The following is a 23,649-nucleotide window of genomic DNA, read 5'->3' as shown; positions in this document are numbered from 1 at the left end:
ATCCATAACATATGCTTATATATGTCTTTTTTCAGGTGATTTTAATTTTGTATTAGAAAGCATTAAAGAAGAAAAAGGAGTTTCTCGACCTGTCCTCAAGCCTCAGACTGAAACATATCTAGAATATGACTCATTTTTCTATTGTTAGGAGCCCTTCTGGCATAATTCAAGAGCAGTACCTAGGGAGATGGCTGTCAGTGTCGGCGTTCAGCGATCAGTAAATGCATTAAAAGCCCTTCCCTTTTAGCCCTCCGTCCTAGCCTTTACAGCCTGTGCCTGTTTTCTTGCCAGTGTGGGCTTTTGCTTTTCCCAGTGGCCTCCACTTCCATTGTTGATTGTATATGTTAAGTTAGTTGGGTGGCTTATTAGCCTCAGCCCTGAAAGCAGCCATAGCTGGAATGAATTTGTTTTTAAGTACTCTTAGACTCCAACCCTGGTATCTCACTTCCCAGTTACACAAAACTCTGAGTAGCCCGCTCCATCTGCATGTTTAGTGGAGCTGGCTGTGAGTGTTCATGGGCAAGTGGAGCGTGATGGAGGAAGAGTTTCCCGTTCCTCAGGCTCCTCAGCACAGCACTCTTCAGCTGGTGCGTGCTTGCAGCCACATGTTGGATTTTCTTAGTACGTGGAACACCATTCTCACCACTTTCTGAAGTTAGATACTTCTCATGTCCCTTTGTTAACAGTGGTCCTCGTCTTAAAAAAGCTCATGCCCTTTCTGAAAAGAAAGAGGAAGATCAGATTGCTGCCTTGGGTGAGGCGGCAGGATCTTTTTGAGATAGGTTGCATCGTGTAGTATAATGTACAAAAAACATGGGCTTTGGGGTCCAGACAAATCTGGGCTTGCATCCTGACCCTAGTATGATGTTAGCAAATCTTTTACCCTTTCTGAGCTTTCATTTAGGGAGCCCTGCTGGCACTGTGAGTAAAGTGCTTGGCCGCTAACCGAAAGGTCAGCAGTTCGAACTCGCCAGCCATTCTATAGCAGAAAGATGCGGCAGTCTGCTCCAGTGAAGATTTACAGCCTTGGGAACCCTGTGGGGGCAGCTCTGCTGTGTCCCATAGGGTCGCTATGAGTTGGAACCAACGTGACAGCAGTGGGTTTTGGTTTGGGAGCCTTCATTTCACTGTCTGTAAAATGGGTGATAATAACACCCACCTCATAGGGCTATCATGAAGGTTTAATAAAAATTATGAACCTGACATGTAATGGACGATCAGTCAACTGCAGCAGATGTTATGGCCCTGATTGCTCCCGATCTGCAGACCGCTCTCGGAGCTTGAGCCACCTTGACACTCCCGCCTTCATCCCTGTCCACTTCAGTAAGCTCAGCAGAGAAGACCAGGCAGGGCTTTGTAGGCTGAGGCATGTAAGACAGGACAGACTGATTGAGTTTATTAAGTCCAAGGGTTCTCTATTTCCTATAAAACCCACCTGGATTTTCACTCATATCAGGTGTGCAGGTACAGCCAGAATCTACCTTGGCAGCAACACCCCAGCTCTGGTTGTTCTGTAGAATCCTAGTGATGCCACAAGCCACAGACATAATTAACACTCTGGTAACCACCTGGTAAATATGGACCGCATCTTATTTCAAACAAAAAATGTTCAAGCCTCAGCCTATAGGTCAATATAATCACTGAGTTGAATAAAAAATGCCTAACTCTATCTGTGCAGTGTTCGTCCCTCCTTGGAGAATGAGGTGGAACAGTGTTTTACATTTCTTTGTCTCCTGTGTATTGGCATTGTCATCCCCAGGGCCCTGTGTCCCTAGGTGGGTTAGTGCTGCATTTCCCTCTTTACCCTGCAGGTTTACAAGTCCGTATGCTACCTCTGCTTAGAAGGTGGTGAAGAGTAGTAAAGTGTTTTTTCATAGTCAGAGTCAAGGGTGGTGACAGAGCTTTAAGCCTTCAGTCTTAGGGAAATAATGCACCTGGCCTTGGGGCTCCACTTTAAAAGCTCTTCAGTTTTACTCCACTTACTGAATTCCCCTCGCAAATGATTATTAAGACTGAACTGTAAGTTTAGGCATATAAATGAAATATTTTTTAAATTATTTTATTAAGAGGTGAATATAAGCACATTTATATATATTACAAATGTAGATATACTAGAATTCATAATCCTGCTTTAATAGTACATTTCATTAATGTTAGTTTTAGGGCTCTTAACAGTGGGCATATTTCAGATATTTGAGAATTACGGGCAGTGATAGGACATTCAGGTGGAACTAGTTAGTGACAGTTTTTCAATTCGTTGATGTTTACTGAGCACTTACTGTGTGGTAGGCGCTGTCGTAAGGTGGCAGTGAGACACAGATGAGCAAGGCACAGTCGTTTGCCTCAGGCTGTGGGGAGCGGCAGGGCAGGTGTTCTCTACATCTCTCCAGCCTAGTGCTGGGCCTGGCACGTTGCAGGCTCTTAAGTGTTCCCTGAGCAGATCTGAATTAAGTACTAATAGAGTATGATACGTATAAAATAAATGTAAGTACAAAAGTACAATTAGAAGAACCAGTCCCATAGTCAGTGTTTTGTTAACGTGTTTGTGAACAGAGACATTTCTGCTGTGCTGCATGCTGACCTCTGCGTTGTCTTATTGTCTTTTAACCCGCTCTTTGCCTGTCCTTGGTCTGCTCTCCTAATCAAGGATCCAGATCTGCTAACCCTGCTGGCGGTAAGATCTTCTTCCTCTTGCCTTGTTTTTTCTGCGTACTCCCTCATCCCAAGTCCCTGCACAATATTAATTTCTTTCTTTATTGTGAGCTTAGTTGATCTATCTGCATTTTTTCTGTACGTTCTAATTCTAGAGTTTGAAATGGATTTCTTTCCTCCCTTTTTTTTTATTGTGTAGCAAAATTAATAGGCCTTGAGGCAAGTTTTTCACGGTAATGCGAATTAGTGGTTTTACACTAAGTTTCACTTTAAATTGTAGTAAAATCATTTCAAAGTATTAATTTTTGTCAGTAGTCACCTAGGCTATTGATTTGAATGATGGTACTTCTGTCTTCTTCCCTCCTCTCCCTCCCTCCCTCCTTTCCTCCCTTCCTCCTTTCTCCCTCCCTCCCTCCTCCTTTCCTCCCTTCCTCCCTTCTCCCTTCCTCCCTCCTCCCTCCCTTCCTTCCTCCTTACCCCCTCCCTCCCTCCTCCCTCCCTCCCTCACTCCCTCCTTTCCTCCCTCCCTCCCTCCTCCTTTCCTCCCTCCCTCCCTTCCTCCTTTCCTCCCTCCTTCCCTCCCTCCCTCCTTCCTCCCTCCCTCCCTCCCTCCCTCCTTTCCTCCCTCCTTCCCTTCCTCCTTTCCTCCCTCTTTTCCTTCCTCCTTACCCCCTCCCTCCCTCCTCCCTCCCTCCCTCACTCCCTCCTTTCCTCCCTCCCTCACTCCCTCCTTTCCTCCCTCCCTCCCTTCCTCCTTTCCTCCCTCCCTCCCTTCCTCCTTTCCTCCCTCCCTCCCTTCCTCCTTTCCTCCCTCCCTCCCTCCCTTACTCCCTTCCTCCCTTCCTTCATCTAATCTATCCATCTGATCTATGTATCATTTCCAGGTAAATGTTCTTTTAAAGGTTTTTCCTTTGAGTCATTGTATCCTAACAGAAAAATGTGAACTTTACATTTTAGGCTATTGCCTCTCAGGGAGATCTGATCTACATTCTGGTTTATTGCCATGATGCTTAAAACCACTGTTTTTCTCAATTTTGTCCCACAAGAAAATGGTTATATAGGTATCTAGTGTCTAAGCCATTAATAAAAGTTACCGGCCATATTTTTTGTTGTTATTTTCTAATTTCATTGCACACTTCTCAGGGAAAGTGCTCTGTGATTTCTACTTTTGCAGATTTTTTTTGAAATTTCCTTTGAGATTTAGTACAAAGTCAGTTTTTGTAATATTCATGTGAAATGTGAAAGAATGTGCATTCTATTTGTTAGAATAGACACATTTGTGTGTGTGTGTGTGTGTGTGTGTGTTACGTACACCTACTCCTCACATATTGACTGTCTCGTTATCTGACATTCATATTTACAACAATAGTAAAAAATCTATTGTCTATTTTGTGCGTTAACTGCATATGTACGGCAGTAACGAATGCTGAGGTGTGAGATGAGAGTAACTAACCCAGGCTGTGATGGTTATGTGTCACCTGGGCAGGGCCATGGTTCTAAGTGCTTTGGCACTTATGTAATGATATAATTTACCAGTTATGTAATGATGTAGTCATCCTCCATTTTCACACAGCACCGATTTTCACATAACAACCTGGTCTTTGGAACCTAACCATGTCAGTAAGTGAGGAGTGGGTGTTTATGTAATTTTGATTGCTTGATCTATCAGTTTCTGAGAGGTATATGAGTCTCTTATTTCTCATTAGTCTTTTCTGAGAGGTATATTAGTAATTACAGCTTTTTAATTTTTCCCTATATTTTTATCATTTTTACATTTTTTATTTTAAAGCTGTATTATTTGGAGCATAAAGGTTTGTGATTATATACTGTCATTTTGCACAAATAACACATGCCTTTTACATTGGTTTGCCAACGGCGCCCTCCCCCTGCAGTTTTTTTACATGTTGCTATAAAAAAAATTAGTATAGCATGCTTACGAAAATAACCTTGCAGGGGGAGGGGGCGTTTGGCAAACAAATGTAAAAGATGTGTGTTATTTGCGTAGAAATAAGGTATATTCAGGGAGTATTATTCTCTATCATGTGAAATCTCCTCTGTCCTTTTAAAATGCTTTTTGTTTATTTTATTTTAGGTATGTTGTTTGTCTCCTATAAGAACAGAAAATTGAATTTTATTTTGTGATTTTAAACAAGCCCAAAATCTCTGTGTTTTAGTAGATGAATTTAATCTAGCTTTTTTTTTTTTTTTTTTAATGTTTATTAAGGTTACTGGTACGTTTGGGCGTATTTCTATCATCTTATTTTGCGGTTTTCATTTACCATATTTCTAGGTGCTTCATTCCTCCTGCCCCTTTTTCTTCCATTTGTGAGATTGATGAAGTTTTTTAGGACCCATTTTCTCCATCTAATAGTTATATTTTTACTCTGAGCAGTTAAACTTAAATTTTGTCTTTTGCCACATTAACTGTTTTATACAATAAAAACAAAATGATAGATAAATATTGTGGTTATTTGTACAGATTCACTGTAGAACAAGGATACTCCTGATACTCAGCCTGCACTTTTGAATCAGAAACTTTGTATTCATTTTCTAGAACTCCATCAGTGATCCTTCCCAGTTTCCATGGTATTCTTCTATGTGCCCACATGTTTGTAAATACTACCATCAATTAAAAAGCAATTTTCTTAGCATTTCATCTAAATTATTGTGTAAACTAGTTTCTGAAATAATTATAATTCCAGGATTTACATTTGTTACTCATTTTTATTTTGCTTGGTTTTTAGCTGGCAGCCGGTCAAGCTCCCCAGGGAAATTGCTGGGAAGTGGTTACAGTGGACTTTCTGGGGGGCCCTCAAGAGGCCCACCTGTGACACCCTCTTCAGAAAAACGAAGCAAGATTCCTAGGAGTCAGGGATGTAGCCGAGAAACAAGCCCAAATCGAATAGGATTAGGTAAGGATTCTCAAAGACCTTGGAGTACTGTTACCAACTTAGTCACAATTCTGATTGCATTCTGGTGACCATGTGTAATATAGAAAATAGAGACCTATTTTTGAACTGAATATGTTACTTTGGCTGTGTTTAAAAAGACATTTCCGTTTTTACTTCATACAGATTATAGCATGTTGAGGTTGCAGTCAGTCACGGAAGATATGTGGAATTTACTATTCAAATCCATGGGAAGGAATTGCGTCATTGTAGGCTTTTGTGTGATTGTAGGCTTTTGCGTCATTGTAGGCTTTTGTGTTTTACAATCAATTGCAAAACATCAGAATTGGGTAAACAGGCAGGGTTTTTTTCCCCATGACAATTAGAAGCAATGTTCCATTTGATATTGTTTTCACTAATTAGCACTTAGTAGCATTAAGCTGTGTAAATTTTCAAAAGAATTTTGTAGGGTCCAGATTTTGATTTTTATCTTATGTAACTTAATTAGTGATACAGTCAAATGTATATATTTGACCATATGCATATGGTCAAATATAGGTGTGTATATGTATGTATAATTACTTTACTATGTGCATATACCATTTACATATATTTACAAATGGATATTTATAGTTACTTTTGACAGAATTTTGTTTAAACATGAAAGTTGAGAATAGATGAATACCAAATATATAATATTTATTTATGTGTTACAGGGTTTAGTTTCTTTGTAATAGTGTATAGAGTTATATGTATTACTCTTAACATTTTAAAGATTTTTACTCTATTAAAATCTATTAATATGCTACCTTTTTTAAAATAAAAGTTGGAAGCCTTTCGTAATATATTATGAGAAGTCTAAGTTCCTACTCTTCTTTCTTACATCCTTATCTACTATCTAAAGGTGAAAACCTGTTAGTGTAAAATAAGAGTACTGTATTCTTAAGTTCTGTTCGTTTATCTTCCTCTCATTTATTCATTTCTTTCCTCAGAAATTTTACCTGAGTATTTACTTTGACGTACCAGATACTTTGTTAGGCCTTAGAATTGGAAGATCAGTGAAAAAGATTTAGCTTTGACTTCAAAGAGCTTGTGTCCTGTTGGAGAGAGATGAAAATATAAGACAATATGACCAGTAGTATGTCAGTGTGTCTTAAAAAAAAAAAAAACACACAAAAAAGGAGTGTCTTCAGGCTCCTTGCTCACACCCATCCCCTCAGACTTCCTTCTTGGGGAGTCTTTCCAGCATAGGTTCTGTTTTAATGAAGTACCAGGTGGGGTTAGCCAGGGTGGGCAGAGAGGAGGGAAGGGGTTTCTGCAGGTGCAGAAGCGCCCAGGTACATTCTGGAAACCACAAGTGATTCATTTGGCTGCAGTACAGTTTGTCAGAACGGGAGTAGAGGAGAGGGACTGGTTGAATCCAGCTCAAGGAAACCCATATTTCCAGAGGCAGACTGTTGTAATAACTCAGATGAGGAGTGATGAAGTCCCCCAGAGCTACAAGAAGCAGAGCAGATATTTAAGAAGTAGAAATAGAAAGAATTTGGTTTGAAGTAACAGTTCCAAAGCAAGTAAAAAATACACTCAAGCAGTTGTTATCTGTTCACTGTTCGTAAGACCCGCTTCCTATTTGCATTATGTGACAGGGTCCCTGAGCTGGATGTGAACGTGGATGTCACGGCTTGGATAGCTAAATTTCAGGTCTAGATTTGATGCTGTGACTTATCTGTGTTTGGGTCTGATTTTGTTTGGAAAACACATTTGATTTCGAATCTTAGGTGTGAGGTTTCAGCTGTTCGTGAAGTTTCAGCTAATTGTTAAGTTTATAGGGTGACTGTTTGCAATCCGTGTTAGTTTCATGTTTTTAAAAATACTTTCTTGTTGGAGATTCTGCTTTTTTATTCATTAAGATGCCATTTTTACCTTCTTGAATTTGGGAAATAACCCGCCTTGGTTATCTAATATACCTCTAAGACCTGGTATTTCATAGTCTTAACTAACTATGAAGTTCATGTTCTGTGTGGTTGAAAAACAGCATTTTATAAGCGTTTAAAGAGGAAGTCCTGTGAAACATCAGTAAGAACTAAATAGGAGCCCATTCCCTTCGGGAGAGTTCCAAATTGAAGATTATTATTGAGAAAAAGTTATTTCCTTTATGTTCATTAAAGGTATTAGTTATATGTGAAACTTCGAGGTCATATATATAGTTGTGATTAAAGAAAATATTTAAGTAGCTGCATTTTTGTAGGAATACACACAGAGAAATATATGCATAAAATTTCCACTCCTTATTCCTATGGTACTGCTTAGAGATTCCACTTTATTGGGGATCAAATATATCAGTATTTTTTAGTACTAGATGGTATGCTGATGGAATCATTGAGTACTTATTGGGTATGTGGGTATATATCGAAACATTTAGTTCATTGAATAGCAAGTTAAAAAATAATTACTCGAAACAAAACAAAACAAAAAACCAAACCTGTTGTTGTCAAGTTGATGCTGACTCATAGCGACCCTGTGAGGAGCCATAAGGTTTCCAAGGGGTGGCTGGTGGATTGGAACTGCTTACCTTCTGGTTAGCAGCCAAGCTCTTAACCACTATGCCACCAGGGCTCCATTCAGAACAAGGGGGAGCATTTTTAAAGAATACTTTCTATAAATCTCCAAAGCAATTAATTCAAGAGTTTCATTGGTAATTTAGCTAGGCTTAGAATTTGCACTGAGAATAAATTCTAGTTATCTATAATTTATATTTTGTTCAACTATGCTTTTTTTGTTTGTTTGAAATTATTTTTCTTTACTGAATTTTCTCTTTTGTGATTAAAAACAATGTCAGGACTCTTCTTTAGCACTTAAGATTTCTTGAGCAAAACAGGATTAATTCTTGTTAGATAACCCAGAAGCAAACAAAACCCAGCTATGCTTTTTTCTTGGCAGTTTATTCCCTCATAAGTGTTGCAACCAAGTGGATAAAAAATATTTTTAAGTTGTTTCATTTCTGTGTATTTTATTCTGTTTTTGACAGATGAAAACACTTAAATAGCAAACATAGCATTATATTTAGGAAGTTCTTTCAGCCTTTTGTTTCCTTCTGTTTCCAAGTTAAAAATATTTTCAAAGAGTTAAGAATTAGTGTTGCATTCCAGCTGTGAGCTTAGACTCCCGGTGTGCAGTAAGACCACGACACGGAGCGTCCGGGGAAGCTATGAGCTTAGACTCCCCGGTGTACAGTAAGACCACGACACAGAGTGTCCGGGGAAGCTATGAGCTTAGACTCCCGGTGTACAGTAAGACCACGACACGGAGTGTCCGGGGAAGCTATGAGCTTAGACTCCCGGTGTACAGTAAGACCACGACACGCAGTGTCTGGGGAAGCTATGAGCTTAGACTCCCGGTGTACAGTAAGTCCACGACACAGAGCGTCCGGGGAAGCGTTTTATGGCTCTGACGTCTGGTGGCGTAACTGACTCTCCTGTGGTTCTGCTTTAATGTGTGCTCCAGTAGGATCAAGGTTACCAGATCTTTCCCTAAAAGGGAAAAGCTAGGATTACCATTAAGACACTGTGAAAGTAGAGTGTCTATCAAGAAATGAAAACCAATCAAATGATTTTTCCAACTCCCCAGCATTTCACATAAGCATGACCCGAGTTGTACCTAGAGATACTACTTTTAGTTCAGATGGCATGTACTGTTTTCGTTTCTCCCTCTTCTGTTAGGCCTTCTCCTCCGTAACATACTGTGACCTAGAATGTTAAGTTGCGGCACTTACTCAAGATAAGGTAACGCTGGTTTAGTGTTCGTTAGTTTCGACCACTTCATTAATTCCAACCAAAATCCAAACCTGTTGTCGATTCTGACTCACAGCGACCCGATAGGACAGAGTGTAGCTGCCATAAGTTTTCCAAGGCTGTAAATCTACAGAAGCAGACTGCCGCATCTTTCTCCCCAGGGGCGGCTGGTGGGTTCAAACTGCCGACCTTTTGATTAGCAGCCGAGCACTTAACCACTGCACCACCAGGGCCCCTCTTACATACTTAATTAGCTTTTGTAAAAATAATGTACTTATGGACTTATTTTAAATCCTCTTTGTAGATTCCTCTTTGGAAGTGATGTTTTTCCTCTTGTATTCCAAATTATCCTACTTTTGAACTGTTGATATTACCATTCGATGAACTTCAGTGAGGTTTGAGGCATTTGTGGGCAGATTTTTATAAAATTGTAAAGAGATACGATTCTTTTCCTGTATGCTCCTACCAAGCCCTAGGTTAAAGGAGCCAGCCAGCATGAATGGGTGAATGAACTCTTTTCTGTGAAATACTAGGAGGGTAGACCTTGTTAAGAGCTTATGCATATTGTTATTTAAGATCACGTCTGCTTATCCCTGTTGAAGTTCTTTGTTGTCTTCACGGATAGCCATAGCCCAGGGAGAGAGCACAAAGACTTCCCATAGGTGCAGCATCTGTGTGAATTTAAGGAAGGGGCTGGGGACTGGATAAAAATTCAGAAGTAGTTAAGCAAGAAGTATAAGAAGATGCTCACCTAAGCATTCACGTACATGAAAAAATAGCAGAACTGTTCATTATTTTTTGATTATGTCTGTTGGAGTAGAAAGGGAATCAGACAAGATTTCCACGTATGCCTTTCTGCAGGGAGCTCATACACCTTGTGTAAGTATGTGCTCTCACAGTGTGCTTCTTCCTGAAGTGGCGGGACTCCTTCCTGGTCCTGACTCTCCTAAGGAGGGGCTGAGACCCAGAGAGGCTGAGCGGCTGGCCTGGTGAGCTAGCATGGAACTGCAGAGGTCATTTGTGGTCTTGGTTCCTAAGGATGAGCAAGGTTGCTTTTTCAGTTCCAGGAAACTTCTCATGTATTGGTGGAGCTCAGTAGAAACTTCAGACCTTTTTATGCATTTAACACTTCCTGCTGCTGCCCTCATTGTAGGAACCATTTACAATTTTATCAAGAATTGCTGACTAAATGGTCACTGCTACTTGTAGTGAAAACTCAATGCTTCTGTGTCACTAAAATAAAGGAGAGTTTAGAGATTTCTAGGATCCCCAGTGAAGCCCTGTATTGACTGATTGCTCAGATTACATTCCTGTGCTAGACCTTGCCTTGCCAAGGCAGACCGAAGCATTCGGACATCACTTGCATACCTTTAGGGTCCTGTTCAACTCCAGCACTGAGCATCTTAGCACAACAGGAAGTCGCTTTGGTATCTCACCTCCCTAATCTTCTCTATCCTGGAGGTTCATGCTTCTGGTTTATAAGATACTCTTGTTATAGTTTGACCATACAGTAAATCTACCTTTGCTCTGAAACAGTAGGTAATGCTCACCACAACATAGAACACATGGCGAATCAAGTTTATTGTTGCTAAAATCTTTGAGAGGAAGACATTTCCATCCCGGCCAGAATTAGCAGATTCTTTCAAGAAGGAAAGATTGTCCCCATCAGCTATTGCATTAGGCAGTCTCCCTGCATGTATTTAGTATGCATAGCCATTTCCAACTATTTTGCTAAGGTAATTCTGTTTGCTCAAATTAAATTGAGAAATAGTGGTCTTTTCTGAGCTTCATGGCCAAACTATTAAACTGTTATTAGATCTTAGGCTTTTCATGAAACCGTGTCTCCTAGTCTCAGTGTTGTGTAAAGTGGGAATAAGAAACTTTATCCTTAGGTAAACATAAAGTAATTGGCTGTTCTCAGGTCAGTGGAGGGATCTTTCACAAATGTTGGGGTTCTCAACCCACACGTCGTCGACTCAGGGCATAGGTAAATCTTTCTGGATTCCCAAGGAAAAGCAGGGGTTAGAGGTTGGACCAGGAAATGAAGGGATAGCCGCCCCACTTCTTTACATATGTTGGTTTAAATAATGCAATATTTCCATGTGAAGCCCCTGCACATTTATCTGAAAGGCCAGGTTCTCTAGCTGTGTCAGCCCTCATGACTTCTCTTTGTAAAGAGGGACAGGCTGGGAGAAGTGAACCCTCCTTGTTTTAATTAGGTAAGTTCATGGATTTCAGCTGCCAGACCCTTTATTCTGACTGTATTGTAATCCAAATTGAATTGTTTTTCTAAGAACCAAGTGCACAGGAAAACAGATTTGGTCTTTTATCCTCTTGTAGAGAAGTCTGGTACAGCCATAAAAACGGATTATTTCTAAAAAGGTGTTTTGCTTTTGTGCTTTCTTATGCCAATTTGTCCTTGGGAAGATTTCATTTCTTATGTTTAGGTGTTGTTTCACCTTCATACTAACATTTGTAGTTCTATGAGGCGTTGAGCATAATCAGGTTTTTATCCAGACCCTCTGCTATTGGCCCATCAGTCAGTGTGACCTCATGGTGGATAGGTGGCCCAGCCATCAACACTTCCCAGCGCGGACAATGTCATAATTACGTGAACGGAATGTGACTGACGTTTCTGAGTTTTTCTGTCTTCATTAAACTTGTTCACCTTCTCTGAAACCCCTCATGCTGCACACTAGCACGGAGCAGCCGTATCCCTCGACCCAGCATGAGTCAGGGGTGCAGCCGCGATACCAGCCGTGAGAGCAGCCGAGATACAAGCCCTGCTCGGGGCTTCCCTCCACTTGGTGAGTACACTTAGGTCCCAACTCTGGAGTGAAGAGTTCCTTCCCCTGCTCCAAGTGCTTTTCCAAGACACTGCTAGGTGGAATGACCTGCTTTCCCTCCTCTGCTGCCCTGTGGTCCCGTCGTCTTTCTTTCCTCTTCCTTAATTATCCTTTGTTGTTGCCCTCTGCATGCTTGGATATTGGCACCTTCCAGTTTTTATATATTAGAGGAAGAAGCACCACTTGGCTATGTACTGTTGTCATTTATGACCCATTGTACCAGGCAAGCCCATCTGTGGGGAAATTTCTAGTAGAAAGCAAGACTCAGCCAAAGCTAATTGCTGCTTAAAAGCAAAGGCAATCCAAAGTTTATCTTTGGTAATGGATTTTCTATAGTTTGTCTTTAATTTTACCAGGTATTGGTCCATATATGATCCAATTTAAAGAAGGAACAAAAGTGTTATCCTGATGTCCTTTAGAAAATGAAAGTTTAGTTAAAGCAGGGGGTAACCTCAATGTAAAAAGCAGCAAGAGTAAAGGTGTTAGTCTGCTTTTGTTAAATAAATCTTTTCAACGCTTTGTTTAAAGCAGTCTACAAACAGCTTTTTGACAAACCACTTTACGTGTGCAACACAAATGTAAAGCTTTACAACATTATTAATTCTGTAGCTACTTTAATCCTCCCGGGCTCAATAGGGTATTTGATGTTTGTAACCAGATGCCCTACTAGGACCAAAACATGAGGGTATGTGGTTGCTGTGAGGTCTCCTAGGAGCTGCATCTCAGACCACCAACCAGGCGCCAGCTGGGTCCCCCGTCCCTGCCTTCGTTTTTGTTCTCCTAGTCAGAATTCGCATTTAAGCAATTTCCAGGATTCAAGAAAAACATGGCAAAGAGGGAAAAATGCGTATTTTACAGAATATTATATTTACTTTTCCTTTTTATATTTAATAATTCTGCCTCTCACTAAAATGGATATATGATTTACCTTTTTTATCTAGTGCAGATGATTCATCCCTTTAGGGGGTTCCTTGTACAAAAAGAAGTACTTAGTGTACACTTCAGTGACTGTTCTTAGTTCTTTGCCATGTTAAGTGCTGTGTGGGTGGGTATTTTCCTCTTGATAAACAAAGGGTAGAAATCATTTTATAAAGACTAGGCCCAGCTTTGAAATTATCATGTGGAATCTTGGACTGCAGCAGTCTGTTATTTTGATTATGTAATAATATAATTGATCTTTTAAATATAAACATGTCAATACCGAAGAGGGAAGTTAGAGTAAAATCATAAGGTCTTAGTAATTGCTTCTGTCTGTCTCCTTCTAATGGCATACACTTCTCTCTTTTTTTCCCCAACTAGTGTCAGTAATCAAAACCTAGATAAGTCTCTTTATGGCCCATTATTCTTTATGAGGTTCTGGAAAGAGCAAGTAGACAGATGTAAAAGCCCTGCTGGTATTAGGTGGCTCAGTGACTTCGTCAGGAGATGCTGACTGAGAACCCGAGTGGGCGCCGCAGCTGGTGCTAAAGGAGGCCTGAGTTCTCCACAATGGAGGAGTGACTGGGATGATTTTTTGCTGAATGAACTGGTGATTTTTCCTTTTAAATTAAGGCTGTATAACTATGCATCCTTCCTATTTGGCCTTCCCAACAGCCTATTCTTATGAGTGAACAGTCTGTTTCCTGTTTACTTTGTCTATTAGAAGCAATTTGGTATTTTTATTTGGTAGAGGTACTGGTACATACTGATTACAGCCTTTCTAGTCCCCCACGTGGTCTGTAGAACAGACAAAGTGTGCTGCATTCCTCACGTCCTAAGTGAACCTGCAGGGTTGAGTAATCTAGTCTAACAGTACTTCACTTTCTTTGGTCAAATAGATCTACTTAATTGTCTGGGTGAAGACCCAGGATTTGGAAATTTAGAATTGTTCCTCCCAGAGCAGAAGATGGGGGTGCAGTTACGTCCCCTTTCCCAGCAGGCTCTGACATTATGGGTCTTCTGTTGTAATCAGGCAGTGGTTAACATCTTGGGAGCTTCGTTTTTATGTCATGTTTTTCCCCCCACGGGTTAAAGCTGCCCGTAAAACTTGTGTCCAGCAAGAACAACAACAATGCTCATAGAATCTACCAAACAGCATTCTGAGTAGTCAGCAGGCATAATCCCAAGTGCTTCCTTGCTCACCCCTGGGACAGCTCTTACCATCCCTCTTTTACAGATGACCAAACAGTCTTAGGGAGATTAAGCAACTTTGAGAACTTAAACATTAAGGTCACAAGCTATCAAATGATGGAGTCAGGGTATGAATCCAGGTCTGACTTCAAGCCCATCTGTTATCCTGCTTCCTGTGAAAGTTCTGATATTTCGCTGCCTTTCATCACTTTCCCAAAATGTGTTGAACACTTTCTGTGAGGCATCTCCAGGGTTAGGCACGTAAAGAGTGCTCCAGAGATGGTTTTGAAATTACTGATTTCCTGGCTGGAGACTCGGAGATAAGCTGTAGAAGGTTTCAGCCCTCAGAAGAACTTCTATGCCCTGTTCTCTCTTCAGAGTTCCCTCATTCTCCCCATTCATTTTAATAACCATTTCCCATACCATTTGCAGATTAGTGAGATAGTATGCCGGGGCCCCTTCGAATCAATTTATCTAGCCAGCCTTCACTTAAAAAAAAAAAAGCCAAAATGAAGGTAATTACATTTCTGTTAATATTTCTTTATATAGATATAATTTTATTATAAAATTGTTTTGAACCATTTTAACAGTATGAATATATTTACATGGCTACATTGAAAGAATTCTTGATTAAGTGAAATTGAGCACTCCAGGTCGTCCTGTAAATCAGGTTTTGGTGTAAGTGGGTCCCCCTTGGAGTCCACTGTTGGCGCTTACTTGTAAGTGTAACAGAGGACTCGTTACAGGTCAGATTTGCTGTAGAATATCCTGTTGAAACAGAACCAAAGGACAACTTTAGAAAGAACTTCCACATCAGGTATTACTTAAAGACTAATTTCAGTGTAAACTACTGAGATAAGACACTGGTGTGCTTATACATTAAATGTGCCAACTTTCTCGTTTAAAGAAAGTGGTAATTTTATACCTGTTAGAAATTGTCAATTTATTTTTATTTTTGTGCATCTTGTGGAAGGTGGAATTTTCTTTCCATTTTACACGCTGGTAAAAATTTGTCCTTATTGACCAGGTAACATTTGCTATTTAATACTACGTATACCACGCATATGCACATTTATAATTTATTTAAAAAAAAAAAAAAAACGATTGAGCTGATATAAACAGGATTATATTGAAGACTCAGAGGTGTGTGACCAAGTGCGTGGGTGTTAGAGGACAGGGAGAGGCGGCAGTGCCCAGTGTTCCCTCGTTAGGCCGGTGGGTCTCCTGTGCTGGAATCAGCGTATTCTCTTCAGAATAGTGAGTGGAAGCGTATTATCTTTTGCATTTTTCTGGGGTAAAGAACAGCCATATGGAACTCTGGTTGATAATGTTTTGAGTAAAGTCCGTATTTTATAATTATTTCCAAAAGTAACATCTTTTACGTGACGACAGAGTTTAGCATATAATTTCTCAAGTTAATGAATGAATATATGTACTATGAATACTTGCTAATAAAATGCTATTTTGATGTCACAATGTGAATTGGAGTTTATTCTTAGCCATTGCTGCCATCACCAACCGCTGTTATTACCAGTGTTTACTCTGTGCCAGGCACTGTTTAAGTGCTTTATGTATGATCTCATTTAACCCTTTCAGTAACTCCCAAGAGGTAAGTGCCATTATTTACACCATTTTACAGCCAAGGAAGCAGAGACACAGACAGGTTTAATACTTTGCTCAAAGCCCTACAGCTAGTTGTGGTCCAGCCAGGATTTGTACACGCTTGTGTTACAGAACTGCTGCTTGTAACCAGTGTACTGCAACTGCCTCTCCAAGAAAGGCCGTAGAACTTATTATAACTAAAACAAGCCAGAGATTAAAAATTAATACATTTGTGCGTGTTAGGTAGATTCCAAAACAACGGCCATTATAATCGGACTGGAGACGATGGAATTCCAGTGGTTAAGCTCCCTTCCTGCGATTGTGTTCCGTTTCTGTTCAGAAAACATGAATGTCCGCACTTTTGTTTTTGGTGCATGGTTGCATCTGCATCACCTACTGATGAGGCATCTCATGAGCTGAGTTAACAGTCCATCCGACCGCTCTTCCACTCTGGGTTTTAGATGTTCTTCATGTTGCATATCTCCATAACGGCTGACGTAGGCTTCATGACGTGACTATAAACCCAGAGTCCGAGTTGGTTGATGCACACGTGGAGTGTCTCGTTGTGCCTGTGCGTTTAACAGCTGTGTGAGAGCCAGCAGGCTCCTGTGGAAGTTCGGGAATTGGCACTTGCTGTCCATTCATGTCCAGCACCGTTTCTTTTCATGAGAAAACATGGCCTTGTTGGTAGCAGTCCCTGTATTTCCCTCGGACTGTGGCGTTTTCTGTCTTGGTTACTTCTGTGTTAATCCTGTGGGTGTTGCCGTTCCTTTTACTGCAGCCTCTCGACGTCATTCCAGGTCCACTAGTGCTCTCTCCACTGCTGAATCTGTTGGCCAGTCAGGTGAACAAGTGCTAACTGCATGACTTGGCTTCTTCATCTGTTCTGGTTTCACACCCATTTAACGTTTGTTTTCATCAGTGTTGGCTAGCACTTGGCATGTACGCACTTCATATTATTTTCCCCCAATATGCTTTTATTTTTTCAGTTCTTGAATGTTTATATAGTTCTGTTAATAGGCCATAGATGTTTTATAGCCTGTTTGACAATATCACATCTCCAGTGTTTATATTTACATTAAGATAAATAAAAATGAGGAAACCTTCCTCCCTTCCCTTTACCCCAGGAAAACAACCAGCAAAACCAAGTGTCATGCAGGGTCCCTGTGGGAACACGGGGTACCATTCATCGCTGGAGTTTTCACTCCCAATAATTATTAAATGGTAGTTATTAGTGTCAGGCTGTAATGATTTGGAGGTACTATCTAGTTACCAGATGTTCCAAATTATAATTTCATATCTATGAAAATAAATTGATCTGAAACATTTTATGGAAAAACAAGACTAAGATTCAGGTGATCAGGTCAGGCCAGAGGTGACCTAGTCATTAGCAGCCTGCTGACCCCAAACCTTCTGTCTCAGCTCTGTTTAGCAATACAAAAAATACACCGGTTAGCCTTAGGGGCAAAAAGGAAGCATAAAATAATGTATTGATTTGCCAGGTTTAACAAGTACCATATTGATGTGCTAACAGTCTCTAACGACCACAGTTTTCTCAGTTGAATAAGGTATAATTTATTAATTTGTGGAGTGTCGATGGTGACAACTGAGACAAATTCACTGAGTCGGATATTTCTCTGTTCTTCTACATGAAGGCAGCTATGTATTTAGTTATGTATACTCTGATATATACATTCCTCTGAATGCTATGGGCCAGACTGGGGACAAGGTACGTGTGTCCATCTCTTAGAAAACTGAGCACTGTCAGTAGTATCAGAGCAGTGAGGCTGTCTGTAGTACAGACTTTGGTTTGACGAAACAAAAGGCTTATAATTTTGCTTAGATCCAGACAGACATTCCCCCCTAAGGTTTTAAATTCAAAGGCTCTGTGACATAAACGATCTGCAGCCACCGTGTTTGGCAAAGCTGTATGCATTTAAGGAGCACCGAATGATTGCATTGTTCTTCCAGTTCAATTTTGTGTCTGAAGGATAAGTATTTCCCTGGAGCAAGACTTGCTGGCATGAGATCTACTTATGAGTTTTTTTTTTTTTTTTCCTTTTATTTTTCTTTGTTAAAGAATCAGTTTTACTTAAGCTTATGCTGGGTAATTTTTAAATGGCTTATAACTGAATTACTTTCATTCTGTTCCTCATAAATCCCCTACTATCCACCCTTTTTTAATGGAAAAAACAGTTGAACAAAGATAATTTATAAAACTGTGCCATGTATACAAAATATAAATCTCAAATTGACAATTGTTTCATGTCCCAGCTGATAAAAATATCCACGTGCATACAGAGGCATGTGTATGACCGCTCTCGTGGTCGTCTTTTCTGAGTTTATGTAGCACGTTGAACTGCCTTTTAAACGTGACGGTAAGATGATATTCAATACGATCAGCATTAAAAAAGGGGGTAGTAAGACACACAGCTTTGTTTCCTTATAAAAATTCATGACCGTAGCTTTGGACTAGCAGTGTTTAAGTTTTATTCTTTTTCTGTGGTGTTAGAAGGTATAACATTTTGAAAGCTAAAGTAACACTTCAGATTTAAAGTTCACTGCTTTTGTCAGTGATGTTTTGTGATATATATAAAGTTTTAAATATATCATTTTATAGAAAAGATTAATTTCTATAAAACAGATACTATAAACAGATATTATTAGCATCCCCTTTATTCTAAATGCTCCATTACTAGACTATGACCAACATAGATATTTTCTCTGTCCAAACAGTGTCTTATTTGCTCATACAGAGAAAATATTTTTTAACATTTTTCTTCCAAAGGTTTTTATACATTAGAATTTCTCACCAGAGATGGTGTGACACACTTACAAAGTGTAACTCACACTGACTTTCTCCTGTGGTAGTTTTAGTGGCCAGCACTTCCTAAGGAGGGCTGGTCAGCTGACTTAATGGAACTCTAGAAAGTTACTTTTCATTTCCATGGTCATTTACACATTAGAATAGCTGTTTGAACTGCTAAAATTTGTTTAAAATTCTTTGGATTCCTTTCATTTAATTTACTTGTATAAAGGCTATCGTTCATAAATCCTTTGAGGGATTCAGGTAAAATTTATACTGAATATTATCTGAATGATTAATGTTTTACAGTGAAGATGCTGGATTTTTGTGGTGATTATTAAAGAATTTAATAAAATTGATTTTTAAATAACCATTGTCCATTGTTGGTGACTCAGGCGTGATGGACCAGTATCTAAAACGAATGGAACTTAATATCAGTTTAACGATAGTGGCGCTAGTGAAAATTTGCACACAAATCAATTTAATACATTTGTTTCAAATTTTAACTTTTGACTGCTTTAGAATTCATTTGTCAAGCCATGAAGCTTTCTGATTAGCTTAACCTGACATGAAAGCTACTTGTCTTCAGAGGGAAAGCCTAGGTAGCTTCAGACTTAAATTATAGTCCAGCTCCTTTCCATAACTAAAATCCCCCTTTCTCTTCCATGTATTAAAATTTTCCAGTAATAAAATACTAGTAACAACTTTATTTGACAGGATGCTCTGTGGCATGATAACATTAAATGTGAGCAACTTAAACTCTGCCACAGGGAGACAAGTCAAGTGTAGTTAAAATTGGCTAGAGATTTTTTAGTACCTCTGTCGGGTTGGTGGGAAAAGGCATGTGCCCTTGCAAAGAATGAAGAATCTGAATTAAAGTGACACCTCTTTTGCTTTTGTTTTTTCAATAGACCGATTTGGGCTTGGCCAGCCAGGAAGAATCCCTGGTTCTGTGAATGCCATGAGGGTTTTGAGCAGCAGTACAGACCTGGAAGCTGCGGTTGCTGATGCTTTGGTAAGAGGCACGGAGTCTCTGAGTTAGTTAGTCCTCCGCATTGTTCTCAGTCCTAATGGGAGCATCATGGAGTCTCTGAGTTAGTTACTCCCCCGTGTTGTCCTCAGTCCTAATGGGAGCAGCACGGAGTCTCTTAGTTACTCCCCCGCGTTGTCCTCAGTCCTAATGGGAGCATCACGGAGTCTCTGAGTTAGTTACTCCCCCGTGTTGTCCTCAGTCCTAACGGGAGCAGCACGGAGTCTCTTAGTTACTCCCCCGCGTTGTCCTGAGTCCTAATGGGAGCATCACGGAGTCTCTAAGTTAGTTACTCCCCCGTGTTGTCCTCAGTCCTAACGGGAGCAGCACGGAGTCTCTTAGTTACTCCCCCGCGTTGTCCTCAGTCCTAACGGGAGCATCTTGGAGTCTCTGAGTTAGTTACTCCCCCTGGTCGTTCCCAGTCCTAACGGGAGCATCACTGAGTCTCTGAGTTAGTTACTCCCCCGTGTTGTCCTCAGTCCTAACGGGAGCATCACGGAGTCTCTGAGTTAGTTATTCCCCCGCATTGTCCTCAGTCCTAACGGGAGCATCACAGAGTCTCTGAGTTAGTTACTCCCCCTCGTCGTTCCCAGTCCTAACGGGAGCATCATGGAGTCTCTGAGTTAGTTACTCCACCGCGTTGTCCTCAGTCCTAACGGGAGCATCACGGAGTCTCTGAGTTAGTTACTCCCCCTCGTCGTTCCCAGTCCTAACGGGAGCATCACGGAGTCTCTGAGTTAGTTACTCCCCCTCGTCGTTCCCAGTCCTAACGGGAGCATCACGGAGTCTCTGAGTTAGTTACTCCCCCGCGTCGTTCCCAGTCTTAGCGGGAGCATCACGGAGTCTCTGAGTTAGTTACTCCCCCGCGTTGTTCCCAGTCCTAACGGGAGCATCACGGAGTCTCTGAGTTAGTTACCCTCCCGCGTTGTCCTCAGTCCTAACGGGAGCATCACGGAGTCTCTGAGTTAGTTACTCCTCCACGTTGTTCTCAGTCCCAACAGGAGATTGCCGCAAACTGGGAGACTGAATCACCTTTGACAAGCTTAAAGTTGTGTAAATGTTGGGTAGATTTATATTATCTACTTCTGCACATAAGTAACAGTTGATGTTCCAGAAAATATTAGCATCAAATATTACCTGTGCTCCTGTGCCAGGGAAGTTTTGATGACATTGGGCTTTTCAGATGTCATTGGACTTTTTGTTTTTTTTTTAATCCGTGTATTTTCAGCATTTCCTTTTTTTTCCAGCGTATTGCTTCCTTTACCCTCTTAGTAGCCTTTGATGGCATGCTAAAGATATTATAATAATAGTAGGTAATAGAATTTACTGTTTGAAACTCTTGCATTTATTCCGTTACCTTGCTAGTTGGTCCATACATTTTTTGTTGTGGTGGTGGTTTAAATGGATCTTTAAGTCATTATTAAGAAAATGCTCCTAAATTTTAAGGTCAGTTTTTGGAGGATGTAAAGACTAACCCACTAAACCCACTGCCGTCAAGTCGATTCCGAAAAGACTGGTGGAATGTATTATTGCATCATTAGAATGTAATATTTAAAAAAAACAATGTCAAATGATCAGAGGCCCCTTAACTTGTGGTTGTAGCAGAAAGTTCCTTGGTAGAATCAGGTTGTAGTTTTTTTAAAAATGCCTTCTTAAAGATACATTTTAGCTAGTAGTAACACAGCCTCGTGGGTATTCCAGTTTATGTGCTTAGCATTTGAAATAGGTGTTATTTAGAACTCTCTGACCTCTGGCCTTGCTTTTGCTGTTTGAAGATTTATTTTCTTGTAAGGAAAAATGTATGTAGTATTCTTCTTTCTGATCCCGAAGTTTTTAGTCCAGCCATGTTCCTTCTGATCAGAATTTCATAGTCTGTGGCTACAGTGAATCTTCCATCCCTTCCCCTCTCTCCCTCGTTTTTTCTTGCTCAGTCAGATTTCTTGGACAAGCGCCTGAGCAGGCCGTTTGCACCTCCTAGGATGCTTTCCCCGCAGGCAAGGGCTTCCTGCTAGCTGTTAATCCACCTTCTGTGTAGAAGGGTTTTCCTGGCAGGTCAGGAGCTGGCACAGAATTCTGTGAAGCTGTTGCCGCATTTGGAGTCTGTTTTTTATTTACTCAGAGACACTAGGAAGTGGAGGTTAAAGGAGTGGGAAACGATGGGGCTTCCAGTTAAGGCAGAGGAGATCCTTCGTTCTTTAAAGAACCGCCTAACAGACCGTACGAAGAGTTCTAGTGGCGGAATGGGGCAAGAGAGGGTGAGCTTTAGCTTAAGTTGAGCTTTTTCTTTGAACCCTGGCTCCCGTTACCCTCATGCCATAAATCAGCTGCCCTTGCTTCTTTTTGTCCATACTGCCTGGTCCCTGAGAGTGGTCTGCTTCAGGACAAGAGAAAGTGTAGAAATGGCACAGAATTCTTGCCTTATAGAAGCCCCAGGGGGCAGAGAGAGAATGTACTGTAGGAATACGTAATAGAATTAACCGAGACCTCACAGATAGAGATGTGCCTCATTGCAGTGAGGAGAGTTCTGGCAAAGAATTAACAGCAAGCATTGGAAAGTCCTGTAAGAGATGGCAGGAGATGCTGCCTTGAAAGCATTCTTTATTATTATTTGCTTGATGTGAAATGCCTGCTAACCTATATTTTTGGTTTGCTAAGATATGTTTTGCTATACACTTTTGTTGCAAGAACAGTCCCTACATATGCTCCTGACATAATTCTCTATGCTTTTTCCCCATCCTTCAATATTTTCCTGCCTACAGCTGTTAGGAGACTCCAGGAGCAAGGTATAAGTGCTTTTAACTTTTGTTTTACAACTTTATATTTTCTGTTGCAAGTATATTTTATTTAGGAGTCAGTGAAAACAACCAAAAATGTTAGTAAACAAAATTCTGAATTTTTATTGAATCTAGCTTTTGTTAGTGATGGAATCAGTCACATTTCATAAATGTTTTAGTATTTATTTTGAATGTCAAGCTCCACTTTTCCTTCTGTTAGTGTTTCCTTTTATTTGTTAATCCTATTTGTACCTATTTTTATATATTAATATTTTATGAATGAATTTATTTGACAGTTTTCTTAGTTTAAGAATTCAGCTTATGTATAAGTAGGATGAGCATCTCATCCAAACAGGATACTTCAGGGAGTGAAAGGGGTGCTGTTAATAATGCCCCTGGAACGATAGGCATAATAAGGCCGAACTGTTCTGAGCCAGGCGGGATGCATATGTAAGCCGTATAGTCAGAGGATTACATCCGTGCAGTGTGAGCCAGAAACTGTTTGTTATGATTTTAGAGAAATTATATTTTATCAGCCTTACATCCAAACCAAAAAACCAAACCCAGTGCCATCAAGTCGATTCTGACTCATAGCGACCCTATAGGACAGAGTAGAACTGCCCCATAGAGTTTCTAAGGAGAGCCTGGCGGATTCGAACTGCCAACACCTTGGTTAGCAGCCGTAGCACTTAACCACTATGCCACCAGGGTTTCCCAGTCTTACATAGCTGCTACTATATCACTTCTGGGTTTAACTTACGGTTTTATATCCAGGGTAAGAGAAATGAATGAAGCAGGCAATGTAGTCTAAAAGAAGCCTGTTTGTGTTGAAAAACTTTTTCTTCTTAATAAAAGTGGCTCAGATAATTTAAGAATTCTTTCACATAGGATATTTCTGCCACTGACATTTAAATTTCAGACTTTCTTAAAGAAGCATGAGTATTCAAACAAGTTTACCCATAAACCATGCTCAAAATATATTGCTTTTTATTGGGGGTTGGTGGGTACACGTACCTGCAATGTGTCAGGTGCTGAGCTGGGTTATTTAATATATTCTTCTATTTAATCCTTACAACAAGACTGTGAGAGAGGTTTAATTATTGCTGTCTTAAAGATGGGGAATCTGAAGCAAAAAGATGACGAAGCTTATA

The 23,649-nt window shown here is 40.3% G+C and overlaps 1 protein-coding gene across 1 annotated transcript in view; it reads left to right on the top strand.

The window, feature by feature from the left end:
- Window positions 1-23,649, top strand: part of CLASP1 (cytoplasmic linker associated protein 1) — a 373,393-nt gene that overhangs the window by 270,017 nt on the left and 79,727 nt on the right. Inside the window, exons 21-24 of the mRNA XM_049889062.1 lie at window positions 5,397-5,564; window positions 12,031-12,138; window positions 19,606-19,709; window positions 22,484-22,507. Coding sequence (XP_049745019.1) covers window positions 5,397-5,564; window positions 12,031-12,138; window positions 19,606-19,709; window positions 22,484-22,507 — 404 coding nt within the window. The remainder of the gene's footprint in view (window positions 1-5,396; window positions 5,565-12,030; window positions 12,139-19,605; window positions 19,710-22,483; window positions 22,508-23,649) is intronic.

This window comes from Elephas maximus, chromosome 6, assembly GCF_024166365.1.
Source record: "Elephas maximus indicus isolate mEleMax1 chromosome 6, mEleMax1 primary haplotype, whole genome shotgun sequence".
NCBI classification, from domain to species: domain Eukaryota; kingdom Metazoa; phylum Chordata; class Mammalia; order Proboscidea; family Elephantidae; genus Elephas; species Elephas maximus.
The sequence above is the reverse complement of the archived record's forward strand: the minus strand, read 5'-3'. Positions and strand labels throughout refer to the sequence as shown.